The 26,622-nt window shown below is 43.2% G+C and overlaps 2 protein-coding genes across 2 annotated transcripts in view; one reads left to right on the forward strand and one right to left on the reverse strand.

Annotated features, from left to right (window-relative positions):
• Positions 1-26,622, forward strand: part of CDH23 (cadherin related 23) — a 1,196,655-nt gene that overhangs the window by 962,158 nt on the left and 207,875 nt on the right. The gene's annotated exons all lie outside the window — the stretch shown is intronic.
• VSIR (V-set immunoregulatory receptor) overlaps positions 1-26,622 on the reverse strand; it is a 53,091-nt gene that overhangs the window by 8,585 nt on the left and 17,884 nt on the right. Inside the window, exons 2-4 of the mRNA XM_040438891.1 lie at positions 6,734-7,075; positions 1,037-1,090; positions 513-620 (exon numbers count right to left, since the gene is read on the reverse strand). Coding sequence (XP_040294825.1) covers positions 513-620; positions 1,037-1,090; positions 6,734-7,075 — 504 coding nt within the window. The remainder of the gene's footprint in view (positions 1-512; positions 621-1,036; positions 1,091-6,733; positions 7,076-26,622) is intronic.

Consider the following 26,622-nt stretch of genomic DNA (forward strand, 5'->3'; position numbering starts at 1 on the left):
TTGTAATTCAGGACGGATCCGTTTGGCTCCGCACGGCCAGGCGGACACCAAAACTACTTTTTTTTCATGTCCGTGGATTCTCCAAAAATCAAGGAAGACCCACGGACGAAAAAACGGTCACGGATCACGGACCTACGGACCCCGTTTTTGAGGACCTTAAAAAAAAACGGTTGTGTGCATGAGGCCTTAGAGTGACGTTCTACAAAGGGAGTGCACAGGCATGGGATACAGCGCTAGAACAGAGAGGTCTAGGGCTGGCAATCTAATTGAAAGAGGGACATGATTAAAAGCAGAGGGGTGTCATAGTCGAGCACCAGGGGCGTCGCTGGAGTGGTGCTCAAATGGCTCATCTGCATAATATTAAAAGTTCATATTTCTCTGGAACCCTAGTACCGACGGACATAACAAAGGTATTGTTTTACTCAGCTGGATCAACCCTACCAGGCTATATGGGTAGATCTGTTCTCATGGTTTTCATCAATACATAGAATATTCCTATCTAGAATACATACTTCTGTTAGTGACCGCCTTTCTTTGTTTATAAACCAGTATTAGTATGAGAGGCAAGCATAGGATTCCAATGATGCAGGCCACTATTGCCAAGACAGCCGCTGTTGTACCTGAAGAGGAAAATATGTCATTGACTCATTATTATTATTTTCATTATAATTTATTATATGAAAGTCATAGAACCAATAAATTTTAAACAGCAGATGGCTAAAACAGGCAATCATGTCCATAGGTTCTACAGTTATGGTATCAGATGAGTCAAGCTGCAGAAATACCATTTTTCTTCAACTGTTTTGCCAAAATAATGTACAAATTCCTTTGTCTCTTCTCACAGAACATTACATTGGGATACGTGCACATGATCCAGGACACGGGGGTTAGCTGATATTGTTTCATTGTTTGCCTGTTTTCATACTTAGGGTTGCTTGATGCCCTTACAATTTAGTTCTGTTATTCTGTTAAATATAAGTAGGTTATCATTTGCAAACATAAGCACATAAAAAGAGAAAAGTATACACCCCCTCACCATCATTCGCTTGGTCTTGTGAATGAAGTAAACATGTCTGAAGATTCGGGTCATCTAAAATATAAGAGAGAGAAATTGAATATTCTGAAATCAAATGTGAAGTCTGTTGTTGTAATAACTTAAAGGGGTTGCCTAGAGGGTCAAAATGAACATTGCAGCCTATGGGAGATTCTCTGTGTACTTACGGAGCCTTGCCACAAACCCGAGGCTGCCATAGCAACCAAATGGCCCCCTCGATCTCGGTGAGGGAAAGCTATTTAGGCCCCAGAAGGCTGCTGTGGTTGCAATTTACCATGGCACCTGAATGGTTAAATGTCCAGGATTAGCGTTTTTGCTAATCACCAGCTTTTCCTCCAGGTGCCTGCTGTGGTGCCCTCTCAGCTTCTGAGAAGACGCCATCTCTAAAGACCCGACATCCACATATAGGGCAGATGTTGGGAAAGGGTTAAAGGGGTATTCCAGTTTTAATACATAAAGGTTATCCATTGGATAACAAAAAAATTACAGAATTTTCTAATATACTGTACTTTCTGTATCAATAGTTTGTCTTCTACAGTAATCAGGGATGTGGCTTTTAACAAGCTATGCACCTATGTCTCTATTACATGACCAGGACAGATTTTATCTACTGGAAGTAAACAATGATGGTTCCTATTGATTGACACCAAGCAGAGGTCTTGAAAGTAGGGTTGTTTCGGGTATCAAATTTTCGATACCCATTCGATACTTTTGTCCGGTATCGACCTCGATACCGGGATTTGACATTTTTCGATACTAGGATACGCTACTGCGCAGTCTAGTATCACAGAGCATGAAGCGCGCTGCTCTCAGTGCTTGCCATGTTCGCTCAGCAGTACAGGGGAGAAGGAGTCACTCTCTCCCTCCCCCTGTACCGCCACTGCCACCAAGCAGGAAAGAGAGGGGCGGAGGAGGGGAGGGCGCACTGCGCCACCAATGAAAGTTAAAGAGTGGACCTTACTCATAGGTACATACTTTATTAATTAAGTAGCAGGACATGTAGGGCATACATGGGATGTCCCTGCACTTAATATTATTTCTGGTTGCCGCTCCGTTGCTTCGCTGTGGCCCCCGTTACAGTGTCCCGCGCTGTATGCTAAGTAACAGCATCGGAACACCAGGGTAGAGACATTAGCTTTTCTCCCTGGGCGTTCCTTCTCCCTGGCTGTAGCGCTGTGCGCTGTCCAATCGCAGCACATAACGTCACAGCCAGGGAGAAAAAGAAAACTCACCTTCTACCATGGAGAAAAGCTGATGTCTCCTCCCTGGTGTTCCGATGCTTTTACTTAGCATTCAGTGCGGGAGACTGTAGTGGGGGCCACAGCAGCGCAACGGAGTGGGCCCAGAAATAATAGTAAGTGCAGGGACATCCCCCATGTATGCCCTACATGTCCTGCTACTTAGTTAATAAAGTATGGACCCATGAAAGGTCCTCTTTAATGTTCAATACAAATACAGGAGGCTGGGTGCAGAATCACATAGCCGTCGCCCAGCCTCTATGAAAGGAAGCTGCAATCAGCGGCAGTTAAGCCCAGGGGGTTAACTGCCGCTGATCACAGCTTCCTGTCATAGAGGCTGGGTGATGGCTATGTGATTCTGCTGCCCGCAACCAGCCTCCTGTATTAAACATTAATTATCATTGGTGGCGCAGTGCGCCCTCTCTCCTACCCAGTATTAAATCATTGGTGGTGCAGTGCGCCCCCCTCCTCCCCAGTATTAAAATCATTGGTGGCGCAGTGCGCCCCACCCAAGCCCTCCCAGTATTAAAATCATTGGTGGCAGTGGCTACAGGGTCCCCTCTCCCCTCCTCCTCATTGGTGGCAGTGGCAGCTTCTGATCGGAGCCACAGCTGTGTAATCCTGGGGCTCCGATCGGTTACCATGGCAGCCAGGACGCTACTGAAGCCATGGCTGCCATGGTAAGCTCCCTGCTGCTGTGTGTACTATGCACAGGGCAGCAGGTAGAGTGTAAAGTCCTATTCACCCTAATAGAGCTCTATTAGCGTGAATAGAACAAGGGATCAAAAGATCCCAGGTTATAGCCCCTAAGGGGGGAAATAGTTATTAAATAAACAGTAAAAAAAAAGTTTTAAAAAACACCAAAATATTAAGTATAAATCAACCTATTTCCCAATTTTACATATAAACAATAAATAAATAAACATATTATATATTTCCACGTCCGAAAAGTCCAAACTATTAAAATATAAAAAAAATCTCCTATGCGGTGAACGCCATAACAGGAAAAAAAAAAACTGCATGATTCGCCATTTTTTTTGTCACCTTGTCCCCCTAAAAAATAAGATAGGACTGTTCGATTATGGGCCGGGCGTTCCATAAAATGCGGAACGCACTCGGCTTTTTTTGGTGTTTTTATTGTTTTCGCATGGGATCGAGTATCGCAATACTTTTTTATGCTATCGAAACCAAATAAAAATTTTGGTATCGAAGCAACCCTACTTGAAAATCCTCCAAGAAGAAAACTGTTCAATGATCAATGGTTTCATTCTAGTGTTGATTACAAATATTCGAATTGCGAATTTTTATCGCGAATATAGGTACTTCGAAAATTCACGTATCCGTCCTGAATTACAATGCAAGTCAATGGGGACGGATCCGTTTGACGTTGACACAATATGGTGCCATTTCAAACGGATCCGTCCCTATTGACTTTCAATGTAAAGTCTGGAGTCCCTTTTATACCATCGGATCAGAGTTTTCTCCAATCCGATAGTATATTTTAACTTGAAGCGTCCCCATCACCATGGGAACGCCTCTATGTTAGAATATACTGTCGGATATGAGTTAGATCGTGAAACCTCATTTCCGACAGTATATTCTAACATAGAGGCGTTCCCATGGTGATGGGGACGCTTCTAGTTAGAATATACTACAAACTGTGTACATGACTGCCCCCTGCTGCCTAGCAGCATCCGATCTCTTACAGGGGGCCGTGATCAGCACAATTAACCCCTCAGGTGCCGCACCTGAAGGGGTTAATTGTACTATCATATCCCCCTGTAAGAGATCAGGGCTGCCAGGCAGCAGGGGGCAGACCCCCCCCCCTCCCCAGTTTGAATATCATTGGTGGCCAGTGCGGCCCACCCCCCCTTCCTCCCTCTATTGTAATAATTCGTTGGTGGCACAGTGTGCGCCCCCCCCTTCCTCCCTCTATTGTAATAATTTGTTGGTGGCACAGTGTGCGCCCCCCCCTTCCTCCCTCTATTGTAATAATTCGTTGGTGGCACAGTGCGCGCCCCCTTCCTCCCTCTATTGTAATAATTCGTTGGTGGCACAGTGTGCACCCCCCCCTTCCTCCCTCTATTGTAATAATTCGTTGGTGGCACAGTGTGCGCCCCCCCCCTTCCTCCCTCTATTGTAATAATTCGTTGGTGGCACAGTGTGCGCCCCCCCCTTCCTCCCTCTATTGTAATAATTCGTTGGTGGCACAGTGTGCGCCCCTCATCGGCCCCCCCTCCCTCTATAGCATTAACAACATTGGTGGCCAGTGTGCGGCCTCCCATCTAACCCCCCCCCCCCCCGATCATTGGTGGCAGCGGGTTACTAGCAATAGTACAATAGTAAAAGATTCATACTTACCTGGGAGCTGCGATGTCTGTGTCCGGCCGGGAGCTCCTCCTACTGGTAAGTGACAGTTTATTTAGCAATGCGCCGCACAGACCTGTCACTTACCAGTAGGTGAAGCTCCCGGCCGGACACGAACATCGCAGCAGCCACCAGCAGGTAAGTATGAATCTTCTACTATTGTACTATTGCTAAGTAACCATGGCAACCAGGACTGTAGTAGCGTCCTGGTTGCCATGGTTACCGATCGGAGCCCCAGCGATTAAACTGGGACTCCGATCGGAACTCCGCTGCCACCAATGATGGGGGGGGGGGGGAGATGGGAGGCCGCACACTGGCCACCAATGTTGTTAATGCTATAGAGGGAGGGGGGCCGATGGGGGGCGCACACTGTGCCACCAAAGAATTATTACAATAGAGGGAGGGAGGGGGGGGCACACACTGTGCAACCAACGAATAATTACAATAGAGGGAGGGGGGGCCGCACTGGCCACCAACCTATTATTACAATAGAGGGGGGGGGGCCGCACTGGCCACCAATGATATTCAAACTGGGGAGGGGGGGAGGGTCTGCCCCCTGCTGCCTGGCAGCCCTGATCTCTTACAGGGGGATATGATAGTACAATTAACCCCTTCAGATGCCGCACCTGAAGGGGTTAATTGTGCTGATCACGGCCCCCTGTAAGAGATCGGGTGCTGCCAGGCAGCAGGGGGCAGTCTTGTACACAGTTTGTAGTGTATTCTAACTAGAAGCATCCCCATCACCATGGGGACGCCTCTGTGTTAGAATATACTGTCGGTTCTGAAAAAGCTTTTATGCAGACGGATCTTCGGATCCGTCTGTATAAAAAGTAACCTACGGCCACGGATCACGGACACGGATGCCAATCTTGTGTGCATCCGTGTTCTTTCACAGACCCATTGACTTGAATGGGTCCGTGAACCGTTGGCCGTGAAAAAAATAGGACAGGTCATATTTTTTTCACGGCCAGGAAACACGGATCTCGGATGCGGCTGCAAAACGGTGCATTTTCCGTTTTTTCCACGGACCCATTGAAAGTCAATGGGTCCGTGAAAAAAAACGGAAAACGGCACAACGGCCACGGGTGCACACAACGGTCGTGTGCAGAAGGCCTTAGAATATTACGAATATTCAAAAAAACTTATATATTCGATATAGTGCTATGACACATTGGCCCACAAGCAAGAAGCAGGGAGGAATCATGTTTGTGCTCGGCAATTGAAAAATTTGCGATAAAAATCTGCATTAAGAAAAATTAGCATTCCGAAAATTCGCATATTATGCGATTACCTTGCCGATTTTCAGAGTAAAAAAAATTGTAGAATATAACGAATATTCGAATTCGCAAATATTCGCCGAATATTCTACAAAATATTAGCGAAATATCGCGAATTCGAATATGACCCCTGCCGCTCATCACTATTTAATTCCTCTTTATTAAAATTACAGTCATAGAATGTAGAGATGTATGTGGCAACATCCATTTACCATGTTTTCACACTTCTTCTGTGTATTGAAAATGTTAGGAATAGATTTGGGGAATTTCAGGATAAATTTAAAGCCGAATTTCCGCATCCTTCGAGGTAGCGAATCAATTTAACCTGAAATAGTATATAAAAAAAAAAAACCTCATCCATTTGCTCAGGAGTCAGGACTGGTTGCCCACCACCATCTTGCTTGAAGATCTTGGCCGAAATCCCGTGCGTGGTGACATATGACGTCACCAGGTGTGATGACGTCATCTTGGGCCACGTGAGATTTTGCTCTCCAGACCTTCAAGCAAGATGGCGGCGGCCGGCCCGTCACGAGCAAATGGATGAGGTAAGTTTTTTTATTTTTTATTTTACACTCTTTTATGTATATCAGATACCGCGATCATGTTTGAATGCAGCATCTGAGGAGTACAATGACGGGGAGCTTCGCAGTCTCCGTTTCCTGTCATTGTACCCATTACTTTTACAATTCATCACATAGCGGATTTTTTTTATAATATTCAGCAAAACAGCCACATCGAATTTTACCAAACTTCGTTCATCTCTAGTCAGGAATGTTGAACTTCAAAAATTGAATTACCTTTTTTCACCTGAAAATCTATATAACTGTGGGACATGTGTCGATAATGTTTCTTATCTGTCTCATACAGTAAACAGCAGTACCCGCCACTGTTCAGTTCTGAGACGTTCATAAGAGTTTTGTGAAACACCTTGCCATGTCGGAGGCCTCCTTGATGTATTTTGTGATTGTCATGCTCTCTGCAGTCTGAGTTTCTTTCCTTAGTAAAAGTCCAATGTATGGCCAGTTGTTCGTGTGGCTCCTTTGGGTTTCCACTGATGGTGCAAGTGAGGTTCACATTCTGCCCTTCTGGACATATATACTTTACGTATGGAGCAGTGACGGAGTACGCGTCGATCCGATCTACGGGAAAATGAGAAAACAAAGTCTGTTGTAAGTCTGAATAGTGAAACTTTGTAAATCTGAAACCCCAGAAGTTGAGTAAAGTGGAACTACTCCCTGAATAAAAGATTTTGTTGTTTGAATTATTTGAAGAAGCAAGATATATAGTTTGAATGTAGAACACAACTATAAAATATGATACAGTATTATAGCATATAACATTAAAGGGCATCTGTGTTGCTCCCATGTTCATATGTTGAGAAAAATGATGTTTTAATATATGCAAATGAGTCTCTAGGTGCTGTTACACCTAGGGGCTCTGCTCTGTCTGCTACTGCCGTGCCCTCTCCACTTTGATTGATAGGGCCAAGTGTGATGAGGTTTACACTGCCTGGTCCAGTCAATCAATGGGAAGAGGGAACAACAGTTACAGAGAGAGTTGAGCCTCTAGGTGTAACGGCAACTCCCCTAGAGGCTCATTTACATATATTAAGACATCATTTTTCTCAGCAATGCAGGCACATATCAACATGGGACCAACACAGATGTCTTCATCTGCCAAGTGCACATGCAACAGGTCAGCCAGTTTCATAGGTACAGATCTGCTGACATATGTCTTTCCATATTAGCGAAAAATATTATAATCATAGTAAACAAGGAAATCTGCGTTTACAGTAACAAAATGTGTATTCTGTATTTCTACTGTTCCACCACACTTGTTATTTGCAACACTTCAAATACAAGAGGATATAAAAGTGCTTTCCTGACTGCCCTACAAAGACTCTGAGGTTACTTTTGGGTAGCGTTCTTCTTGGTGAGAGATTGCTAACTGCCAGACATGCCCATACAATGCACTTGAAGATATTTTGCCCTTTTGACAGACTTTGACATAGGGGTGCATAACTGGACTGAGAGAAGCAGCATTATCATTTCAACAAATTTACCATCATCTAGGCCATTCTGACTTAGCTGTAAGGAGGTCTTGGGAGCGGTGATTACGTGAGGGCACACAGGCTCCGGACAGCCCAGACAGATCACCAGTAGAGAGGACTGTTTGATTCATATGTGAGCAGCTCCCAGAGTTTTGTTGTGCTCCATATGGACACAGGTGGCACCTTCATTACACACCCCTATCTCTGCCTCGGCCATTTCCTGATGCTTGGCAGAAGGAAATTTGGCACCACGGCCCCATTATATGTCCTGCCATTGACAGCCATACACTCTTGCCTTTGTTTGCAGTGGTGTCATGAATTAGAAACATGGGCTGCTATGTACTGGAACTGTATCATCTTTAGCAACAAATCTAAGATCTGTTTGAGGCCCATCGGTCGGGTTTGAGTATTGAGGTCTCGTGGTGAGTGCTTCAATCCTATCTTTGCTGTGGAGCAACAGACTGCCCCAACTGTTGGTGAGATGATATGGGAGCCATTACATGCAACAATCTGTCACTCCTAGTAGTGATAGTATGGACACTAACAACTTAGAGATATGTGAAGACATTCTGTGGCCACGTGTTTTTTTTTCAGCAGGATAATAGTCACTGTGACCAACTGTGACCAACTCCCTCTGAGGGCAATGTCTTAGCACATTCCTCGATCTTCACACTATACCCCTATTTGCGAGGAGAGACTTTCCCAAGGGAGTACCAGGTGCTACCTCAGAGGGTAATTGAAACACAAGGGGATCGGGACCAGAGTGTGAACCCACTGGACTGACCTCTAGGTCACACAATACACCCAGTGGATGCTGGGATGGCAGAGGTTGATCAGCTGGAAGCGTAGTCAGGGTATGAAGGCAGAAGTCAAGACAGGAGGCAGTCAGGCAAAGTAAGTAAATACCTCCTGCAGGCCACCCATAGGCTATGGAAGATGGGAGGCGAGTGCATGCTGCCTCAAAAAAGGAGAAGAGACACGCCCGCACACACCCTAAATACACACAAGGAACGCTGAGCCAGAGTGCAAACTATGCTGAGAGCCAGGAGGGAGATGCTGGTGGCAAGAGAGCAGACCACAGCTAAGAACCCCGCTGCCCGTGCCTGTCAACACAATGAGCAGCGGGGGAGGGGAGGAGTGAGGGAGCCAGGCCCCTGTACCTGCATGTGGGGACAGAATCGCAGGCATGGGAAGCCGGGTTAACGCTTGCCCACACACAGCATGGGTTTCCTAGAAATACTACACTTCCTTGGTCTGTCCGATTGCCACATTTTTATAGCCAATAGAGCATTTATGGGACCAGCTGAGATGGCAGCTTCAGCAGTCTATAAGCATGCAGGATGTAGAGGCCCAGCTGCAACATCTGTAGGGATAATGTGCCACAGGATACTATAGGGAACCTGTATGCCACATGCCCAACCATTTCTCATGTTGTATCCAGAATAGAGGTGGCCCAACAGGGTACTACATCCTCCTTTATATTATACAGTTTTCCCCAATAAGCTCATAATCACTTACATATATCATCATTACATTCACACATAGAAAGTTTCATTCAGTTCCAACAACTCCTTTGTGCATTTTTTTTTTTTTGGTCAATGTATTTTGAATCAAGGTTTAACTCTCCATCTTCTCCCCTAGAAGAAAAAAGAATCAGGTATGTTGATATCCAACCTGCCCATCCTCATTCTCCAATGTCAGCCACCGTGGAAATGTTTGCCCCCATAAACACTAGAACCTAGGTCAATCTTTCTTAAATCCTAAAGATTACACAGTTTTAATGTGCAAAGGCCAGCTTAAAGTGGTTGTTCAGGATTTTACAAGCTCTGTCTATACAGTGGATGGAGATGTGTAGTTCAGGGGCCAAAGCTTCTGCAGCTGATTGGCAACACAGTGGGGTGTCGGACCCCTGCCAATAAGGCAGTGATGGCCTATACCAGGGATCAGCAATCTTCGGCACTTCATCTGTTGTGAAACTATAACTCCCAGCATGCAAACTTACTCAGCCATTTTTGTAACTGTCATAGAATTGAAAGGAGGATTCTGGGAGTTGTATTTTCACAGCAGCTGGAGTGCCGGAGGTTGCTGATCCCTGGCCTATACTGAGGATAGGCCATCACTAGTAAAATCCTGGACAACTCCTTTAACCTTTTTAACAGTCACGTTAAAATTGGAAAAACCCTCCCAAAAATGTCACATTTTTTTCTTGTGGATTTATAATGTGTGTCTGCAGTAAATCTTTTTTTTTTCTCCTCCTGCAGCCTGTCAGCTCTGCAGCTGCTCCATCATTCTCCTCCAGACTGAAGGGTAGTTGGGGCTGATTTAGCTGCTCATATCTCTGGTTTTGTACCAGCTAGAAATATGGGCTTCTGTTTGAAAGCTGACATTCCAAGCTTTCAGACAATACCAGAATGACAGCAATATGTTCAGCACAGGGGAAGATATCACTGATAGAAATCGGAATGCAGAGAATACTGCTGAAAGTAAAAGTATAAGCAGGTTTTACCCGCAATTATTCCCAACTCGATTTCTAACAGTGATTTCTCCTCTGTTGATTGGTCTTTAGCTGTCATTTTGGTTTGCATGAAAGCCTGGAATTTCAGCTTTCAAACAAGACTAGCTGCCATTCAGGAGATAACAGCATCTAAAGAAGCCCTCCACTTTCTGCCCGAGCCCAGCCGGGCAAAACTGTTAGCTACTTTTTTCACTGCTGGAGCAAAACAGTTAGGTGGTTAAAAATAATCTGTGACCAGTGCCTTCTCTATCAAACTGTTTGCATAGACTCATATCTGTGGTTCACTTCATTAAAGCACTGTTTTTGTTTTGTTGATCTGAGTCTCCGCTCCCGAGTTATTATACTTTTTCTTGATATGCAACTTGAGCCTTTGGTGCAAGGAAGGCCTCACCACTGCTCTTATTGCTCCCAAGCTCCATTCCTTTCTGTGGCCAAACCCTACCTCACAGCTTTGCCACTGCCTAGCTCTATCAATCAAAGCAGCCAAGAAGGGGCTGGCCACGGAAATTAGTGGATCGTGGGTGCAACAAGAGCTATGATGACGCCCTCATTGCCCCAAAGGCCTAAGTTGCATATCAGAAAAAATATTGTTTTGCACAGACACATAGTTGTGGTTCACATGAGTAAAAACACAGTTTTTCTTTTGTTGATCCAAGACTCTGTTCCTGAGTTATAATACTTATTCCTGTTATAAAACTCAGCCCTTTGGTGCAATGGGGGCGTCACTTTTGCTCTTGTTGCCCTCAAGCTCCACTCATTTCTGTGGCCAGTAGAGACGGCCTTGTGGTTCGCCTGGCGGTCGTTTCGCGTCGAACTTTGCGGGTTCGCGATTCGCCGAACATGCGAACATATGGCGATGTCCGCCGGTGCCATATTCTTTTGCATTGTGCTGAACTTTGACCCATGACACATCCATCAGGTGGGACAGGACAGCCAATTGAGACGTTTAAGCACATGGACACACCCCCATCCTATAATAGAACCCGATCTGGCAGCCATTTTACATTCAGTCTTTTGCCAGTGTAGGGAGAGGTTGCTTTGTGGAGCAGGAACAGGCTGTTAGGGACACCAAACGCTAGCTAATAGGGCCACAAAAGTCCTTTTAAGGACTGGTATAGGTGTGCTATCGATAGGTGTTATATACTGAGGGGTGTGATATACTTATAATATACTTTCTAACATAGAAAGTATATTATAGTGCATTTGTATTGTGCAGCAGTTGTGTGCGGTTCTGCTGCGATACCGCAACTATATAGAGGGACAAGTGCTATTGGAACAACTATTTGCAAGGAGTATGATATACCTGTTGCCCCCCAAAAAACTGGCCATTAAAAATGGATACAAGGCCAGAAAATGAATGCGCACAGTGATGTAAAATGGCTATGGAAAACTAACATTGTGCTTTTAATGACCTTTTTTCATGTAGCCTAAGGTTAGGAACTTTTCATTGATCTTTTTAGCACATATTCTTTGAAATTCATTTCACAAGGTCAAATGTGTACTTATTTCCTATTGGAAACATATGTAAACCAAAGTGTTGTCCAGATCTGGTCAGTGCGTCCTTTTTACAAGATGTCACAATTTTCTATTTTATCTTGTTCTGTAAGACCACAAAATGCTGAAGAAATGAACTAGTGACCTGTTTTTACTGCTGTTTTGTCACTCATTTGGTCGTGGCTTTCCTGGTGCTCAGCCCATGTATGGCCATGTTTTTGGAAAATATCTATCTTTTTAAAGTTTAATATTGCTTTAATGAAGGTGTCTCTTTTCACATTCCCAAATGCAGAACTCCTGTTAATGCAATATACAGTAGATGGTGATCACACAGGACATACAGAACAGTGTTGTCTCATCAGCTTGTTGCTAGGCCTTCTTCAGACTTAGCATTAGCAGAGAATACTTATTAGTCAGTCTGAAGGGCTCCTACAATCTTACAATAAGAAGGTATGGGGTACATTTACGAATGCTGTCTAATATTTAGACAGCGTAAACTCAGAGGAGGAAGTCTGAATATGCAAAGAGGTTAGATACCTTTCTCTATTGTATGCCAGCTCATGGTTGGCTTACTTTCACCATTACGTTGCACCAAAATTAAACAGCACACTCTATTAAACAATCTTGCAGATTAGATGAATTTAGCTAGCCTTGTGAGACACAAAAAGTGTCTCAACCATTAATAAGTCTAATTCAGTTTAAATAATAAATATGCCCCTATGTATTTGTTTTTTTTGACCATACACAACTTCCACCCAAAGTGTCTTGAATTCCAACGTATTCTTACTGTCCAAGCTGTCTCTTATCTCGTTCTGAAAGTTTCCATCAGGACTAGGGACAGACATAATGAGTTCTGCCAGCAGGTGGCGGTGTCATTCAGTGATATTTCCTCCTGCTCACAAAGAAGACAGAAACCAGAAGAGGAAAGTATATGTAGGGGAGGGGGAGTTGTGGCTTGTTATCACAAGTCGTGCTAATGCACATTTATCATGTTTGACTGAAAGGCCAGAAGTAATAAGATACCCAGAAGGTACTGGCACAAGTCAAATACAAGCCCTTATTAGCACGAGGAGACGTCAGTCTCATGAGACAACCCTTATCAATGTATATTACCCTTTACACGAGTAGATAATTGATTCGATGGAGTGACGAATACTCGAGTCATCAATGTTTGAATGACAACCCTTTGGATACGCAGAGTATTGTGTAAAAATGTTTGAGTGTGATCGTATCATAAATTGTTTGTCAGGCAAACGCTTTAATTTCCACCCACTGTGGCCTCTTCTGTGCTGTAAACGATGCCTGCTCACGACGAACGATGATTTAGGTCTTCACACCAGCGATCGCAAGAAGGACAACAAAGCGATTATTGCTTATCATATGATCAATGCTTTTACCCTACTCGATAATTGATCACCTTTGCTCAATTTTACACTTTTTAAATGATTATCTGCTCATGTGAAACATCTGAGGATGAGATAGCACGCTGCTGAAGTGGCTGCACAGGAAGCTTGCAGGGTAGATGTGCCTAAAAGTTGTCAGCAAAACCGCATGTGGTTTGTGACATCTCAATGATGTGTCTTCTGTGAGTGGTAAACATGCAATTATTTCTTGACCTGAAATGGGAATGCAAATACAGGGAACCTGTCGGCAGATTCATGGTTTCTCAACCATGGGCAGCACGAAATGCCGACAGGATCAACCATCATTATAATGAACTATATTCCCACAGATGGGGAAAGTCATAAGGGAGCATTTCAGAGTAAAATGTATTTCACTGCAATATGGCCTGTTGGCTTTTCACGCTGCCCTTGGCTTTGGCAGTATACATCTGCTAACAGATCCCTTTCCAAGTCCTAACAACAAGTGACCTCTAAATGACTGAATATATTAAAATGTTACCGTTCTCTTTAAATTGCACATAGTTAAAGGACTTCCAGTGCCAAGGTTCACTGCCATATGTGCCCTCGGCAGCACAATCATGTGCCATTCATGACCATGTGACTATGCAACTAATCCTTGGCCAAGGTAAACCAGACGTGGCAAAACCACACAGCACCAGTAGCATGTGAACAGCACAGAATTTATAAAAGTAGGTATTACATTTTGGGGGGGGGGGGGGGGCATTTGGGTCACAATGGGCATTTTTGTTAGAAACACCCTTAAACTATGTATGTACGCATAGTTTATTCAGCATGAAGACAAAGACTCCAGCGTTATTAGATTAACTTTGATTTCTTTTTATTGTATAGTAATTGCGGCTTCAATGTTACGTTTCGGCCATGTGGCCTTCTTCAGACTAATGCCGCTGGTGATGGAGAGAGATATCAGGCGCACTGTAGAAGGATAGCGCTATCCTCACTAGCGGAATCTCCGCAATATACTTCTGCAGTGCGCCTGATATCTCTCTCCATCACCAGCGGCATTAGTCTGAAGAAGGCCACATGGCCGAAACGTAACATTGAAGCCGCAATTACTATACAATAAAAAGAAATCAAAGTTATTCAAATAACGCTGGAGTCTTTGTCTTCATGTATTATTGGGGTGGGAACCCTACTCCAAGCAAAGTAGAACAGAGTGTGACAAGGTTACTACTAGATTAGTTTATTCAGCACATTGCTGACACCAGGCTCAGACTGGCCCACAGGGGTACAGGTGAATCCCCCAGTGGGCCCCTGAGCAGGGGGCCTCTACCCAATATATTATTATAGACACGTTCATGTGGCTGAGATGACTTCTAGGTTCAGAGGCAGGACATCCAGTATCCTCCTTTCCCAGGGACCTGCCCTCTCAAAACTGCTGCAAGGACCCCATAATCAATCATCTGGTAGCATCTTGCTGCTGTGTGAGAGGGTAATATTTGAATGTATCCATATGGTGGGCCCCAAAATAAATTTTACTGGTGGGCCCTAGACAGCCCAGTCTGACACTGGCTGACACTATACATATATAGTGGAGAAATAAGCTAAACTGATAAGATTGCGGAGGGTCTGGATGGGCATTGCATGGCACAGATATACTCTGTTTGTGCTTTTTAAATACCTGTGTCATGCTTCGCTCCTCAGGCCCTGTATTAAAGGCATTGTCAAGCTGCTGAAACTTTTTGTATTGACACGCAGGAAATGTCCGCTCAGCCAATCACTACCCGCAGTGGTTACTCACCTCATCCAGTGGCTTAGCAGGCATTTCATGTGTGTCGAAATGGATCCAGGAAGTGGAGCCCACTGGGTCCTGGTAAGTGTCAGAACATGAGTGGTGGGGAAACAGAGGTGAGTATACCTTATTTTATAGAATTTTTTATTTTTTTACGCTGATCTGAGCTACCTTTGAGTGCTTGGTCCTTAAAGGGGTTGTCTCACTTCAGCAAGTGGCATTTATTATGTAGAGGAAGTTAATACAAGCCATTTACTAATGTATTGTTATTGTCATATTGCATCCTTTACTGTCTGGATTAATTTTTCCATTACATTATAAACTGCTTGTTTCCATGGTTATGACCACCCTGCAATCCATCACCGGTTGCCAAGCTTGCACACTATAGAAAAAAGCTTCAACCTCTCTGGTTGCCAGGACAATGGGAGGGCACATAGGCTGGTGCTTTTTCCTATAGTGTGCAAGCATGGCCACCAGTGATATATTGCAAGGTAGTTGTAACCATGGAAATGAGCAGTGTATAATGTGATGGAAACATGAATCAAGCCAGCAAAGGATGCAATATGGATAATACATTAGTAAGTGCCTTGTATTAACTTCCTCTACATAATAAATACTATGTGCTGAAATGAGACAACCCCTTTAAGCAAAGCAAGGTATATCAGTTTTGGCTAGGGTATTTCTTAAAATAGTAAATCCCTGATATAGACTTAGAAGGTGCAATCTCAAGGTTATAAAGAGGAATTCCTATTTACACATACAGTCCGTAGCAAAAATATTTTGACAGCAAGTTGTTAGCACAGATTCTCAGTGATACATATTTCAATAGGAAGTACTTTATTGAAAAGCCTGGTCACAGAGGAATTTAAAGGAAGGGCTGACACTCATATAACAAGAAAACTTTCAGGAAACTAGAGTGTATGGACGAGACGTGAACAATGCAATGTACAAGACCATTGTCATGGCTGTGAGAGAGATGAAGAATCTTGCTTCATAAAATTTTTACTATAGTGCATTTAGAGAATCTTCAGACCCTTTCACTTTTTTCACATTTTCCCTGTGTTATGGCCTTGTGCTAAAATAATATAAAAAGTTTTTCCCCGTCATTCTGCACGCAATACCCAATAATGACAAAGTGAAAATAGAATTTTCCAAATCTTTGCTAATTTATTGAAAAGGAAAAACTAAAATCTTGCATTGACATAAGTATTCAGACCCTTTACCTAGTACTTAGTTTAAGCAACTTTGGCATCGATTAAAGGCTCCAGTCTTCTTGGGCATGGTGCCACAAGGTTTGCACACCTGGATTTGGGGATTTTCTGCCAGGTCCTATCAAGTTCTGTCAGGTTGGATGGGGATTGTCAGTGGACAGCCATTTTCAGGTCTCTCCAGAGATGTTGAATTGGGTTCAAGTCAGACCTCTGCCTGGGCCACTCAAGGACATTCACAGAGTTGTTGTGTGCTTAGGGTTAGTGTCTTGTTGGAAGATAAACTTTTGGCCTAGTCTGAGATCCAGAACACTCTAGATAATGTTTTCATTACAAATATATCTGTACCTTACTCCACTCAGCTTTCCCTCAACCCTGTGACCAGCCTCCTTGTCCCAGCTGATGAAAACACCTCCATAGTATAAATCTGTAACCACCATGCTTGAATGTAGGGATGGTATTGGGCAAGTGATGAGCAATGCCTGGTTTCCTCCAGACATTGGGGCTAAAAAGTTAAATCTTAGTTTCATTAGACAATCTTGTTTCGCACAGTCCTTTAGCTGCTTTTTTTGCAAAGTCTAGGTGAGCTTTCATGTGTCTTTTACTAAGGTGAGGCTTCTTTGTGGCCACTCTGCCATGAAACCCAGATTGGTGGAGTGCTGCAGAGATGGCTAACCTTCTGGAAGTATCTCACATCTTCACACAGGATCTTTGGAACTCTGACAGAGTGACCATTGGGTTCTTGGTCACCTTTCTTACCAAGGCCCTTCTCCCTTATTACATACACTGCTCAAAAAAATAAAGGGAACACAAAAATAACACATCCTAGATCTGAGTTAATTAAATATTCTTCTGAAATACTTTGTTCTTTACATAGTTGAATGTGCTGACAACAAAATCACACAAAAATAAAAAAAATGGAAATCAAATTTTTCAACCCATGGAGGTCTGGATTTGGAGTCACACTCAAAATTAAAGTGGAAAAACACACTACAGGCTGATCCAACTTTGATGTAATGTCCTTAAAACAAGTCAAAATGAGGCTCAGTAGTGTGTGTGGCCTCCACGTGCCTGTATTACCTCCCTACAACGCCTGTGCATGCTCCTGATGAGGTGGCGGACGGTCTCCTGAGCGATCTCGTCCCAGACCTGGACTAAAGCATCTGCCAACTCCTGGACAGTCTGTGGTGCAACGTGACGTTGGTGGATAGTGCGAGACATGATGTCCCAGATGTGCTCAATTGGATTCAGGACTGGGGAACGGGCGGGCCAGTCCATAACATCAATGCCTTCATCTTGCAGGAACTGCTGACACACTCCAGCCACATAAGGTCTAGCACTGTCTTGCATTAGGAGGAACCCAGGGCCAACCGCACCAGCATATGGTCTCACAAGGGGTCTGAGGATCTCATCTCGGTACCTAATGGCAGTCAGGCTACCTCTGGCGAGCACATGGAGGGCTGTGCGGCCCTCCAAAGAAATGCTACCCCACACCATTACTGACCCAATGCCAAACCGGTCATGCTGGAGGATGTTGCAGGCAGCAGAACGTTCTCAACGGCGTCTCCAGACTCTGTCACGTCTGTCACATGTGCTCAGTGTGAACCTGCTTTCATCTGTGAAGAGCACAGGGCGCCAGTGGTGAATTTGCCAATCTTGGTGTTCTCTGGCAAATGCCAAACGTCCTGCACGGTGTTGGGCTGTAAGCACAACCCCCACCTGTGGACATCGGGCCCTCATATCACCCTCATGGAGTCTGTTTCTGACCGTTTGAGCAGACACATGCACATTTGTGGCCTGCTGGAGGTCATTTTGCAGTGCTCCTCCTGTTCCTCATTGCACAAAGGCGGAGGTAGCGGTCCTGCTGCTGGGTTGTTGCCCTCCTACGGCCTCCTCCACGTCTCCTGATGTACTGCCCTGTCTCCTAGTATCGCCTCCATGCTCTGGACACTACGCTGACAGACACAGCAAACCTTCTTGCCACAGCTCGCATTGATGTGCCATCCTGGATAAGCTGCACTACCTGAGCCACTTGTGTGGGTTGTAGAGTCCGTCTCATGCTACCACTAGAGTGAAAGCACCGCCAGCATTCAAAAGTGACCAAAACATCAGCCAGGAATCATAGGAACTGAGAAGTGGTCTGTGGTAACCACCTGCAGAACCACTCCTTTATTGGGGGTGTCTTGCTAATTGCCTATAATTTCCACCTGTTGTCTATCCCATTTGCACAACAGCATGTGAAATTGATTGTCACTCAGTGTTGCTTCCTAAGTGGACAGTTTGATTTCACAGAAGTGTGATTGACTTGGAGTTACATTGTGTTGTTTAAGTGTTCCCTTTATTTTTTTGAGCAGTGTAGTTTGGTGGGAAGGCCAGCTCTAGGAAGAGTTCTGGTTGTTCCAAACTTCTTCCATTTAGGAATTATGGAGACCATTGTGCTCTTGCAAACTTTCAGTGTTGCAGTATCCTTCTCCAGATCTGTGCCTCCACCCAATCCTGCCTTTATGTTCTACAGGCAGTTCTTTTCTCCTTATGGCTTGTTTTTTCTCTGGCTTGGTCAGCTGTGAGACCTTATATAGACAGCGGTGTGTCTTTTTAAATCATGTCCGATCAACTGAATTTACAACAATTGGACTCCAATCAAAGGGTAGAAACATTATGATAGAAATGGGTCTGAATTCTTATGCTTTCACTTTGTTATTATTGGGTATTGAATGGAGACTGATGGGGAAATATTTTTTTAGCACAAGACCACAACATAACAAAATGTGAAGAAATTTAAAGGGTCTGAAGAATTTCCAAATGCATTGTACATACTTTTATGGAATAGATACTCAATCTTATCAACAGCACGCTAACTCGGCTATTTCCATATCTCACATTGACATAAAGAGGTATTCTCATCTGCGACATTTATGTTATATCCGCAGGATATGGTATAAATGACTGACAGGTTTCAGCCCCACCTATCTCCAGAATGGTGGTCCCCCAACCCATGTTGCTGCCGTGAAGCAGCAAATTTCTAGTTGCACTGGCTACATAGCCCACCATATGTAAAAAATATATATAATTAGAGATGAGCAAGATGATTCTTAAGAATCAAAATTCCACAAAATTATTATTTTTTCATAAGAATTTCTTGATATTCAATTTGGGAGAATTTTTGGAGAGAGGGAGAGATTTTCCAGGCATCCAAGTACTTTCGATTCAGGTAGAATCAATTTATACCTAAATCCATACACATGGTCATTTCGGGCACAACTCAGTTTTTTTTTTGAAATTCTTTCACATTATTATGTACACAGCAGAACTTCAGTATCACTTTTGGGAAGTAAGGCAAGCTTGCACAACTATTAGAAACAACAAGGTTCAGACGTTTGAGGAGAATGACGTTTGGTTTACTGTAAGCAGCCTTGAGCAATATTATTACTAAATTATTACTAGCAATGAATAGGTTTGTGGCTGCTATGACCTTTTTCTGCTCAGACCTTCTTTGCAAAGAATAAATGAATTTTCTTTCACCAATAGGAGGTCTAATCTATATGCACTTGTATGTAGTATTCATGTTAGAAGTCCTATAGAGTCCATTAAATGTGAAGTAGAAAACGTTAACTTACTCACCATACCTGGACAAAATGCAGACCCATATTTTATTGTATTTACTAAAAATATACCCTTTTGGTTCTGTGTTTCTTTTGAGAAATGGGGTCTAAAAACATATTGTTAATTTAGAAAGAAAGCACATGATGAAACACAGAAAGGCTACTTTCACATCTGCGTTTTGCTGTACAGTTTTGATATCCATTGCAAGATCTCAAAACCGCAGATAAACGCTTCGGTTTTCTCCCCATTCATGTTCAATGGGAACAAAACTGAAAGAAAGTTAAAGGAGTGCATCCGAGTGCGCTGTGTTCTGTTTCATTGCACTCCCATGACGCACACAAAACCGCTGCAAGCAGCGTTTTTGTGTACGGCATGGGATACTGAGCAAGACAGATCCAGCGCCCATTGACTTACAATGGTTTTAGTGCTGGACCCGGCTTGTTCATTTTGGAGATAATACAATCAGATCCCTTTTGCTGGATCCAGCAAAAACGCAGATGTGAAAGTAGCCTAAGCATAGTATGTGACTATGTAATGTATGAATTTCTCATTCTGACTCATAGAGGCGTTTCCAAGCATCACTCCCCCTCGAACATAATGACATGCATTTTCTCAAATACGTCATATGGATGAGGGTTGTTGGCCAGCCATGTTGTATATTGGGATCCTGTGCGGCCTTCCTCTTGTGTCCACATGTCATGTTGTATACTGGGATCCTGAGCAATGCGATCCATACATTGTTCTATATATAAGTAGCTATAGGGGATGCAGAGGTAGCAGTCGCTACCGGGCCCAAAGACCCTTGTGCTACATAAGAAGACAATGGCATTATAGAAAGTGCATGCTGGTCAAGTTACACCTCTGACTGGAGCGAAGGGGTTAGGTCAAAAATTTGGCATAAGGGGGTACTGATTCAATGTTTGCCTTAGACAGCACGAAGGCTATCTGCTCTCCTGCCCCTTGCAACAAAGCCCTGAGGGAAGGGGGGCCCAAGCTGAACTCTTGCACCAGGGCCCATGAGCCTTTAGCTACGCCCCTATATATAAGTATAACCCTAGGTGGTCTATGAGTGACAATGGGGCCATCATAATTTTATATTTTGCTTTGTACATTATTGAATTCACAGTTCATTTGGATATAGTAGTCTCTGGAACTCCTTAAAGAGCCTCTGTCAGTAGGGCTGATCAGGCTGATTTACACCAGCAGATTATCTAACCAATTTCTGTCCAATTGGACCAATAGATGGTGTGTGTAACAAAAGATCTGTGTTTTTAAGCGGCCATCTGACCAATGATTGGTCAGAAAATCTGTCCGATAATCTGTCGGTGTAAATGCACGGTTTGGAGCAGCGCTCCTGAGACATGAATATTTTTTTACTATGCAAATTAGCACTTCTGAGCACAAAGGGGCAGGCCAGAAGCCTTGGGGCACTGCTATTCTAATGCCCACCTCCTCTAGGCACTCCCCCTCCCCTTTGATTGACAGGGCTAGACATCTCGTCTAGTCCTGTATTCTCACAACTCCGTCACCCATCCTAATATTGTATGACACTTATGTACCCTCTTTATTCTCAGTCAATGTATAAAAACGTAATCAGCCCCCCCCCCAAAGAAAACATTGGTGACATAGTGGTCTTATAATTATAATGTAACAAAAAGTCGTTGGTGGTCCAGCGGCTTCGCAGAGAACAAGAGCACGGCCGCTGGGAGGATCGCAAGGTAAGTATGGTCTCCTCCCCCATACACCACTCCACTGCCACCATTAAGTGGTGGAATCAGACTGGCCCACCAAAATGCCAGAGCATCCTCTTTAGAGCCCAGGCTCTACCATAGTGGACACCAAAGGTCCAGAGGGGAAAAAAAATTATTTTCAGCTCCCTCTGGAGACAATACCTTGCCACTAGGTTCTATTTCTTTGAATCAAAACCTATTAGACTTTCACGATGATATGGGGGTTGAGCCCCGAGAAAAATTTCCTCTGGTGGGCCCAAGGAACCCCAGTCTAAGGCTACATGCACACGACCATATGTGTTTTGCGGTCTGCAAATTGCGGATCCGCAATAAAAACGGATGGCGTTCCGTATGGCATCCGTTTTTTTTTTTGCGGATCCATTCTAATAATGCCTATCCTAGGACACGCACAATTTGTTTGGCGGGGCAACTGAACGGACATACTGAAGCGGACAGCACACGGTGTGCTGTCCGCGTTTTTTGCGGACCCATTGAAATGAATGGATCCGCATCCTATCCGCAAAAAAAACGGAACGGACACGGAAACAAAAAACTTTCGTGTGCATGAGGCCTAACCCTGCTAGACCCCCATGTAATCTGCCACACATTAGCGAACCATGCATTCCTGCTGATGAAATATGGGCCCTAGTAATCATTGGTGGCAGCAGGGCAAACGCTGTACATTTCAATTTTAAAGCATGGGCTATTCCCATCTCAGCCAGACACGGATATGATCAGAGTAACCCTCATATGTTGTGGCAGGAGTAACAGAAAAATCCAAATAGGCTGTGCTTATACCATTTCCGTAACTCCCATACAAGTGAATGAGAGCCACAGAAAAAGCATAGCACAGCGAGCTACACTCTTTCCGTAACTCGGATGTTAATAAGTTAAAATCTTGGGACAACTCCTTAAAAAAATTCACAACAACAGAACAAAAGTGATAGATGAAAGGTACTGCAAAAAAAATTAAAGCGGCGCAGTTGGCCAATTGCAGTTGGACGGAGGGCAATCTGTATTCCAACCTGACTAGCTTTCTAAGAATAAATTTTATATGTATATAAATGATAATTTGGCATCATATAGCCATGTGATGTCATGTGGAATTTGGTTTTTATAAATCTGGCCAATACAACCAATATACATAATAAAGTGGTGATCAAATAGCGCTTACCACAGCACACACGTTCACATAGGCGTTCATTGTCTGCGAGTTACTATGCGCCATGTGGTCAGAATGTAACCTAGAATAGTCAGCTTTTTCTAAGCATTTACACAGGAGAGTAATAAAATGAGTGTATGACTGTGACTGGCACAGCTAGGAAATGGTGCAGGAAGTGGCTTAGCACATGTGATGATTCTCCATACAGTAGAGTAACAAAGGCTTACTACATAATAGTGAATGAATTGAATGTCCAAAAATACAATGAGAAGAATCTCCCATCATCCCACATGATGATAATGCAGTTATGCTATGTTACAGTAAACGTAATAACTTATTCGCCGGACTTAGACAAGAAATTTGATTTGTTACGAATTACTTTGTAATGAATCACATTCCATTGTAGGGAGAGCGCACAATGACGAGGAACGGCGATCGAGCCGCCCCACTGTCACTTAACCGCTAAAACACAGAGTTCAACGGTGATTGTGGCATTTGAGAGTCACATTCAGCCTAACAGGGGGATAATTAATGGTTAAAACAAAAAATACATACCCACCTTATCCATTTGATTGCGGAAAAGCCGTCGCGGCCATCTTGGTTGAAGAAAACGCGCCAATTTTCACACGCGTTGACGTGACATGATTACGTCATCAGGCTGGGCGGGCGCAGTGACATCAGAGAATTGTCGCGTTTTCTTCAATCAGTATGTTGTGAGGGGGGGGAGTTATCGCTATTTCAGGTCAGGAAAATGGATTTGTTACCACAAAGCACCAAGACATTCGGATTTGTGGCGAGTCAAATATTTCCTGAAATTCGGATCGTCCACTACACTTCCGGTTAGTGGTTAGCTGCATGTGTGCATTAGCTGCACCCAAGGCTGAATTTGAGCATGATGCTGGGCACTGTCAATTATACGGCAGGTGGGCGCTTTTTCACCTGTGGGGACAGTCTGACTAATGAGACAAATTGATTTCCTCATCTCTAATTGGGGGTCATGTACTTGGGAGTTGCTAAATGATGGTGAACCTGAGCCATATTTATGAAAATCCATTTTGAACAGAGATTTACGGTACTTTTGAATTTCTAAACACGTGCATTTTCCATGATGGCTCTGCTTTCTCGATGAATAATAGGATGCTTTCTTCCAGAATCAGTGCCATACCTGTCCATGCGTTGTGTTTGATATTGAGTAGGCCCCATGCAGTAGGTGGGTCCAAACTGACAGAAGGCGGGGAAATACAAATAGATGGGTGCCACCCCCGCTGAAGTATTCAACTGTATCTCAGTCCTGAGGATGGTGATACAGCTGAGGGCAGAGGGCATCTGTGGCTGTGTGCATAAGTACCTGATGCCCTAGTATTGTTTACTACTGAGCAGAGGTTGCACAAATTTTTTTCCGGAAGAGTAAAAATACTCCTCTTACCATTTTTGAGGAGGAGTACGAAAATTGCAGTTATTCATATATATAAAATGTAGGCCTATATAACATTAAGGGGTTGCTATTTCTGCAGGGAAACCATGACCAGTCTCCTCTATAATGTCTAAAATGCAGAAATAGCAAATTTTGACCACTTTAAATTTATCTCTCAGAAGACTGAATCCCTAGGGATCCAAGCGATAGATTGTGCAAAACTAAATGCAATAAAAATTGAATAAGAACGTCTGGTGGTTGTGGCAGGGAGCAGTGGGTGGCTTAGTGACAGTGGGTGGGGTCTGGGACGAATGCACAGGAGGCAGTTATAGGACAGTCTTATACACAATACATTGGACTGTTGCACAGTATAGTGTACCGTATAGTCCTCTCTGTGATCTCTGCACACTGCGCTCCATACATAAACCATACAGGAAAATAGACCTCTCAGTGGTCCAGGGTACTTACATAGAAAAACTAATAGCCAAGAGGCTAAAAAAAAAAACTGTTTATAATCCTTATGTTAAAACATAACTTTCATTTGATTGCTCTGATACCTAAACAACTAAAGGAGAAAAAGAATATTAAAAACCTAGATGACCCTATGTTGATAGTAGTGTTAATAGAGTCTCAAAGGTCTATAAAAGTAGGGTACCTGCTTTTATAGACCCTTGAGACTATATTAACGCTACTATCAACATAAGGTCATCTAAAGAAACAGCATGTTTTTAAAATTATTTTCTCCTTTAGGTGTTTAGTAGTGTTGATCGAGCACCAAAGTGCTTGTGTGCTGGAGTAGAACACTTCACGATGCTCGGGTGTTCTACTGAGCACAATGGAAGTCAATGTGAGAACCCCAGTCACCCCCTGCTCTGAAGAGGGGAGGGTGTCGGGACTCTAGTTCGGCTTAGGAGTTCCTGCTCTGACTCCATATATAGCTATATCCGTATATGGAGTCAGTGCTTGGGGACACCCCAGTGTATTTAAATCTAATTTCTGAAAAGTTTCTGGCAAGGACCTTATCCACTCAGCTATAAAGCTGAATGCTAAACTGTGTCAGAAAAACTTCATAGTAGTTTCTGATGTAGTGAGTATTCCTATTCAGCAGAAGACTTATTTTATATTTCTGTGCAGGTTAACATGTAGCTCTATAGTGTAGTGGTTAACATCCTTGCCTCTAATGTACAAGTTTGGGAGTTTGAATCCTGGCAGAAACATTTATTTATATATATATATATATATATATATATATATATGATTTTAGCCATAATATATTTACATACAGTACAGACCAAAAGTTTGGACACACCTTCTCATTCAAAGAGTTTTCTTTATTTTCATGACTATGAATATTGTAGATTCACACTGAAGGCATCAAAACTATGAATTAACACATGTGGAATTATATACATAACAAAAAAGTGTGAAACAACTGAAAATATGTCATATTCTAGGTTCTTCAAAGTAGCCACCTTTTGCTTTGATTACTGCTTTGCACACTCTTGGCATTCTCTTGATGAGCTTCAAGAGGTAGTCCCCTGAAATGGTTTTCACTTCACAGGTGTGCCCTGTCAGGTTTAATAAGTGTTTTTTTTTGCCCTATAAATGGGGTTGGGACCATCAGTTGCGTTGAGGAGAAGTCAGGTGGATACACAGCTGATAGTCCTACTGAATAGACTGTTAGAATTTGTATTATGGCAAGAAAAAAGCAGCTAAGTAAAGAAAAACGAGTGGCCATCATTACTTTTAAAATTAAAATTGGGAAAACTTTGAAAGTAAGGGCTATTTGACCATGAAGGAGAGTGATGGGGTGCTGCGCCAGATGACCTGGTCTCCACAGTCACCGGACCTGAACCTAATCGAGATGGTTTGGGGTGAGCTGGACCGCAGAGTGAAGGCAAAAGGGCCAACAAGTGCTAAGCATCTCTGGGAACTCCTTCAAGACTGTTGGAAGACCATTTCAGGTGACTACCTCTTGAAGCTCATCAAGAGTGTGCAAAGCAGTAATCAAAGCAAAAGGTGGCTACTTTGAAGAACCTAGAATATGACATATTTTCAGTTGTTTCACACTTGTTTGTTATGTATATAATTCCACATGTGTTAATTCATAGTTTTGATGCCTTCATAGTCATGAAAATAAAGAAAACTCTTTGAATGAGAAGGTGTGTCCAAACTTTTGGTCTGTACTGTATATTATTATATATTTAGAATATATAATAATATATAGTAGTTTCCCACATATTATGCATTCATATATATCAATATATATCAGAAGTATCATTATATATATATATATATATATATATATATATAATTTTACATTTTTTTGTAATTACACATTTATTTTGTGCCATAAA

The sequence above is a fragment of the Bufo bufo genome, chromosome 6 (genome assembly GCF_905171765.1).
Source record: "Bufo bufo chromosome 6, aBufBuf1.1, whole genome shotgun sequence".
In the NCBI taxonomy this organism is placed as follows: Eukaryota; Metazoa; Chordata; class Amphibia; order Anura; family Bufonidae; genus Bufo; species Bufo bufo.